The following is a 6,619-nucleotide window of genomic DNA, read 5'->3' on the forward strand; positions in this document are numbered from 1 at the left end:
TGTAGTCAGGAACATTTAGAGCAGCTTCTGGATCCCATGGAACGTGAGCTGGTAAACTGCTTTGATTGTAACACATGCTATTCACCTCTCTCTTCACTTAGGAAAAAATGTTTAATATTAGGAAATCACTCATTAAATATTCACAGAAAAATGTAACAAATGAAATTTCACAGCAATATTTGTGAAGCGGTGCCAGGAGACCCGAGACAAACATCAGCTGGATCATTTTACTTTGAAAAACTTGAAAAAACATGATAAAGTTGCTGTAGTTTTAGGACACTGACATAGTCGTGTCATCAGACACGCAGAGACTGGACTGACACACACACACACCAAGTTACTTTTCAAAATACTTAGCATTTTGCACATTTCCATTGCACTGTGTTGTCTTGTTTATTTGCAATTTTTGCACATTGCACTTTACGTAGTCGTGTGTTTGTCTGTTATATGTCATGTGCAGCACCAGGGTCTCAGAGGAAAGCTGTCTCATTTTACTCTGTACTGTACCACTGCACATGGTTGAAATCACAATAAAGCCACTTGACTTGTATATCTGTACATTGTCCGTACTACATCTGTATATTTGCTTTTTGTATAGCGATATAAACATCTGTACACTTAGCTTATTTGTACATACTCTGTTCATAACTGTCCCCACCTTTCACACTATCCTTATCTGCATATAATCTGCTCTTATTGCACTTACTGCTCTTGCACATCTGATTAGATGCAAACAATATTTCAGTCTCTGTTTATACATTTGTAATGACAACAAAGTTGAATCCTAATCCTAAAGTCAACAAATTCATCATTTATTCAATTCAATGCAATGAAATTTAAGGATTTATTAGATGATAATATTAAAAGACATAGAAGACATCCAGAAGCTGTTTGAAACGAGGGATAAACGAGGGCTCGAGTGACCCGACAGAGATAAGCAGAGGAGAATGGATGGATTTAGTGTTTGAAGCAGAGGTTTTGTTGGTTTGGTCTCTTTCTAACGTGTTTATTGGGAAGACAAAGAGATGCCTGACTGACACGTGTACTATGTGTTACTAATGACTTGAAGAAGATTTTGACTGTGTGAAACAAATCAACAGTATCCAAATAAAGTGAATGATTAAACTCTGAATGGAACATTTAAATGAAAAAAAAAACTTTACAAAAGAGGAAGTGATGTCACAGACGTCACAGAGCAGTGTGATGTTGACTCATGTCATTGCATGCTGACCTTTGATGACTTTTGTTTAGCTCCTGTGCCGTTAAAACCATTAGCTATGAAATAATCACCAGAAAAAAAAGTTTTTTTTATTGAATGTTTATTGAACCTTCTGACGAAACATAAAAAACAGAACTTAAAAATGTAACATTCATTTGCATATGTGAGTTTTAATTTGTATCACATTTGCTGCATCCAGCAGGTTATTGTGTAAAATGTAAAATGACGATGTAGAAGTGTGAAAAACTCACGCATCAAATATGAGACACTTGGAGTTAAAGTTATTATTTTGCTTTTCTACAATCTGCTATTTGCTGACATGTTCAAATAATTTGTTGGTTAGTAAAGAAACAAGTTGATAAATAATGAAGTGAGATTAGGACACAGTTTGGTGCTTTCTGTCATCAAACAGGGCTGAGGAGGAAAACCAGCTCAGAGAGTTTGAAGGTTCTTCAATGACACAGTAGAAGAAGAGCTGTGAGGCCACAGTAAAGTTTCAGAACTGAACTAACTCTGTCGGAGCTTCCACAAACACTGATCAACACACTTATTAAACCTCCTGCCATCTAACCCTCGTTTTTGCTGAGTTCTCCCTGTTTTACCTTTTGGAACCTGAATCTGTTTTTTATAAATCCAAATTTGAGCCGACACACTGGACATCTCAAAAAAACTCAAAAACACAAAGTTCCTCTTCAGGGATGAAAGTAAAAAACTGTCATTTGGAATCTTAATGGAATACAATCTGGTTTAATTTTATCGTTTTATCCATGGAACTGAAAATTCATGGATCTGAGCGTTGAAATATCATTTTTTTAAAGAGGTCGTGCACACTGCTGGATTGACTGTATTTAGTCAGCCGTGGCAGAAACCTGGGATTGGTAATAAATATGATAATCTCCTAAAACTACATGGCTTTTTTTCTCCTGCTGATTAAAATAAAACCTTAACAAAGCTGAAGAACTCAAAGTGCATCAACCATTTCTTTCACCATCATTCTGTAAAACGCCGGCGAACGCTCCCAGTGTTTGATACCATATGTCCCAGTGTTTCCCTACCACTGTGGCGCAGCACATAGGTGTGCCCTGAGAAATGATCAGGTGTGCCATGAACGATTATCTGGTTCCACCTGATTAGTCCTCGAAGTAATCGAGTAACGGGTGGAACAATTACATTCTCTTCCACTAGAGGGCAGTACAACTACCAGCTCTATTTAAATGAGTTGCCAACTGGCAGTAAAACAATCGGACCTGGTCCTGGAGAAAACTCAGACGCAGATGAAGGTCCTAGCATGAGTACTGGTCAGAAGAAAGTACAACAGGTACACTGGGGACAAAACGAGCCAATACCACTGTACCTGGTGTGCAGGGAAAAACTATCAATATACTTTCTGTGATAGTTTTGTTGGTGGTGTGATTTTTCTAATGTGAAGTATGTGCCGTGGCTCCCAAAGGTTGGGAACCAGTGGTAAATAAATGAAATGCAGTAAATAACTTGAGAGAGGTGCACAGAGATTTCAATGTTTGAAGATGCTAACAATGTCAAACAAAGCTTTCATCCAATAATTCAGTAATTCATCAGTAGTTTGAGGGTTATTGATCGATCAGTGAACAGATCAGGTTCTGATCGAGAAACTCAGAGTGAGGACTTCAGAGTTTTCAGCTTTAGAAACATTTAATTCTATCAGAGGATCCGTCCGCTCAAACATAATGCTCAGTGGTGTCATCATGCTCGTCAACATCCAATGACATCTCCATGGAGACAGCATGTTTGTTACCTGTGGGCAGAGTGGAGAAATCAGGACAGTGCTGACGTGATCAAAGTGTTTCTGTGAGTATCTGCCTGAGTTTGTACCTGAGCTCCTGCTGCAGCAGATGGACAGGAGCAGGATGGTGCAGATGCAAGACGGGCAGAAGGCCAACAGGTGGCAGATGACTCTGATCCAAGACACAGAGGGAGAAGAAGGGGAGGAAGAGTTGGTGAGAGGAGGAAGAGTGGACAGAGAAGAACTGGCCTCAGAAACTGGAGGTGGAGGGACGGACTTTCTGAGAGTAGTTATAGGGGACCCTGCAGGAGACATGATGAAACAGGTTAATGAGTCAGCTCAGCAGGTCAGGTCTTTAAACAGGGAGTTATGTCAGTGTTCTGACCTCGGACCCTCAGAAAGCTCTGAGGAGATGATCCAAATGTGTTAGAAGCGCACCAGTAGAGACCTTCATCAGAGTGCCTGACATTAGGGATAACGTGTTCTGCTTTAGACCCAAGGAGACGTCCATTCATGAAGAAAAACGATGGAACTGTTTCACCACTCTTCTTCTTGCATTGCAGAGTAACATCACTTCCTGGTCTCACAGGAAGTGCAGGGATCTCCAGGATCACACCTTTTTCTGAATAGCAGGTAAACAGAGACAGACTTCCACCATCAGATTGGAGTCACACAGAGACAGAGACACAGCTGGAACATCTCACTGTACCTGAAACACTGATGGACACTTCATCACTCTGCTGTCCAGATGAGCTTTCACACCAGAAGGTTCCACCGTAGGACGAGTTACGATCCAAAACGCACAAACTTCCACTCATCTCAGCTGCTCCACAGTCCTCAGTGGGTCCTCCGCTGGTCATCTTCACTGTCCATCCATCAGCTGTCTGTCCATCATCAACACAACTCAGAGACACTGAAGAAGATCCACTGAAGACCTGCTGAAGGTTTGGACTGACAGACAGAGACACTGGAGGACAGACAGACAGATAACACCACCAAAGAGGAGAGGACCAGTGTCACGATGATCATCAAACTTCACACCGACCTGCATCAAAACCAGAATCCAAATGTGCAGCCAGCTCACATGGGCATGGTTGCCATGGTAATTTGAATTTGACAGGATGCAGACCAATTAACTCTTTACTTGGCATGACTGACTACAACTGATAGGTGGGGGATGGCAACTATGGAGATGCCAGGGGAAAAAGAAGAAACCCAAAGAGTAGGTTCATGGATGTCTTGAAGGAGGATGTTCAGAGGGTTGGTGTGACCAAGGAGGATGCTGGGATAGGATGAGATGGAGGCAGATGACCTCCTGTGGAACCAGCTAAAGCAGCAGCCAATAGAAGACGAAGAGGACGACACATGAAGAAGACTGCCACTTATTTCAAAGTTCTCATCCAGAAATTTGGCTTGCCCTCTAAGGAACATCCCTGAAACCTGGGAGACCTACAAAACGTTTACCCTGAATTTAAGGGAGAGGTGGACCACCAAACATATCCCTTTATAAATAATGATAACAAAGAATCAACTTTGAGGAAAAACTTTTATTACTATCTTCTTTGTCTATTTAGTTGGCAAAACTGAATTTCTGTTGAGGTGATGTTGTTTTCACATACTGCTGTTTAGTATTTGGTTTGTTCTGAATAAATATCCATGTAGCTGCCATCACTAGTGTGTGAATGTGTGTGTGAATGGGTGGATGACTGGATATGTAAAGCGCTTTGGGGTCCTTAGGGACTAGTAAAGCGTTATATAAATACAGGCCATTTACCATCCATTTTCTTCACAGTGAACCGAGGATGCTTACACCAGCTGTCAGTGATCAAAAAACCAGGGCACATCATGGACAGGTTGGCAGTCCAAAACAGAGACATCACTGTCAGTTAATCTAACAAGACTCAAACTCTTGACCTTCGTGGTGTTTGGTGATGATGCCAAACCTCCACCACCATGCCAACTGTCAGAATACCATTCTGCTTAGTGTGTGTATTAGTTAGAGTGTGTATTAGTTAGTGTGTGTATTAGTTAGAGTGTGTATTAGTTAGTGCTGTATAAGGCAGGGTGCTGGAAAGGAGAGTTCGTCCACTAGTCGAGCCCATTGCTATGGATCATTAGATCCTCATAAAACCGTTACAAGACCTTGGTCCTCATAGCTGGCAATAAGTGGAACTCGTTCCCAGTGGGTGTTGGACTCTGCCAGAGCTGCCCTTTGTCACAGATTCTGTTCATTGGTTTGGGAATCTGAACAGGATGCCTCCAGAGCATCTCCTGGGTGTTCCTGGCATGTCCACATCTCACCCAGGAACACTTTACTACTGTTTTCATTGTATCTCCTGCCACTTGGTGTGATTTTCTGAAAACATGAAATTTCATTTCATCTATATGCTGATGATTGCCAGCTTTATCTACCTTTCAATCACTCTGATAGCTCATCGATTGGACTCCTGCTTGATTGTCTTAGCAAAGTTAAATCATGGATGGCTCAAAATGTTTTACATTTTTATGAACAAACAGTGGAAGCAATTTAATTCAGTCCCAATCGTTCTTCTGGTATCCCAAATGTTCACTTTGCTGCTCCCTCGCTTGAAGAGCTCTGTTACTAATCTTGGGGTAAAAATCGACACTGCACTTAGTTTTGATGGCCACATGGCGGTGAAATCTTCATTCTATCACGTCAGATCGAAGCTAAAGCCCTTTCTGTCCAGGCATGAACTTGGAAACTGTCATCCATGCTTTGTCACCTCACGCTTCGAATACTCCAACTCTCTTTTAATGGGGGTTGGCCAAGCCACTCTGTCACGCCTGCAACTGGTGCAGCACGGTTTTTACCTCATTTAGTTCAAAATATATTGAGAAATGTACCAACACACATACAGTATGGCTCAGTTAACCAGAGATGGAACTAAAGTGTGTCAATAAAAATAACCTCTGTGGCCATTAACGTTTCGACAGTTAGTATTAAAGACTATAAATCTTTAAATCATCAATTATAACTGTCAAAAATGTGTATGTGTCATCAGCATAAGAGTGGAAGAGCTTTGTTTAAGAACTTTTAAAGACCATTAGAAATCAGTACAATCAGTACGTAGTTTTGAGGCACCACACATGCCTCTGACACATCGTCAGATAAAATAACTTCATTTTGTCTTTGGCTGTCTTTTGCAATTATTGTGCAAATGTATTCTAAATCAGCAAAGAATCAGTCTGCAGGAAATTGTTCTCTGACAGCCACACCTTGGAGAAAACTCATTTCCACTCATTGCATCCACAATCTTATTCTTTCGGTCAAAGTCAGAGTTTGTGAGAATGGGTGAGGGTAGGGATGCAGATCGACTGATAAATCAACGGCTCTCTCTTCACCATGACGGACCGGCATCTGTCAGCATCTGCATCACTGCAGTCGCACTAATTCATGCAGGAAAGTTTCTTTATTTTTGTGTCTGAGAATTTTATGTTTAATGTACAGTACGATTCAGTCACTATGTGTCTTTTGCAATGTGATATTTTTATTAAGTATCTTGAAAAGTATTTGATATATGAAGTTAAAAATCCTTATATAAGGTCCGTGTTATGTGACATGGAATGACTGACCGTGCCTGCGTAAACTTATTAACAAAATGTTTGCTTATTTTAAT

The 6,619-nt window shown here is 40.9% G+C and overlaps 1 protein-coding gene across 1 annotated transcript in view; it reads right to left on the reverse strand.

The window, feature by feature from the left end:
- Nucleotides 1–1,392: 1,392 nt before the first annotated feature.
- The window catches only part of LOC102205801 (uncharacterized), a 6,052-nt gene continuing 825 nt past the window's right edge, over nucleotides 1,393–6,619 (reverse strand). Inside the window, exons 3-6 of the mRNA XM_013907923.1 lie at nucleotides 3,691–3,948; nucleotides 3,367–3,603; nucleotides 3,071–3,283; nucleotides 1,393–2,993 (exon numbers count right to left, since the gene is read on the reverse strand). Of these exons, the coding sequence (XP_013763377.1) occupies nucleotides 2,917–2,993; nucleotides 3,071–3,283; nucleotides 3,367–3,603; nucleotides 3,691–3,948 (785 nt within the window). The 3' untranslated portion in view covers nucleotides 1,393–2,916. The remainder of the gene's footprint in view (nucleotides 2,994–3,070; nucleotides 3,284–3,366; nucleotides 3,604–3,690; nucleotides 3,949–6,619) is intronic.

Source organism: Pundamilia nyererei, unplaced genomic scaffold (assembly GCF_000239375.1).
Source record: "Pundamilia nyererei isolate P.nyererei 1_Seehausen unplaced genomic scaffold, PunNye1.0 scaffold00613, whole genome shotgun sequence".
In the NCBI taxonomy this organism is placed as follows: Eukaryota; Metazoa; Chordata; class Actinopteri; order Cichliformes; family Cichlidae; genus Pundamilia; species Pundamilia nyererei.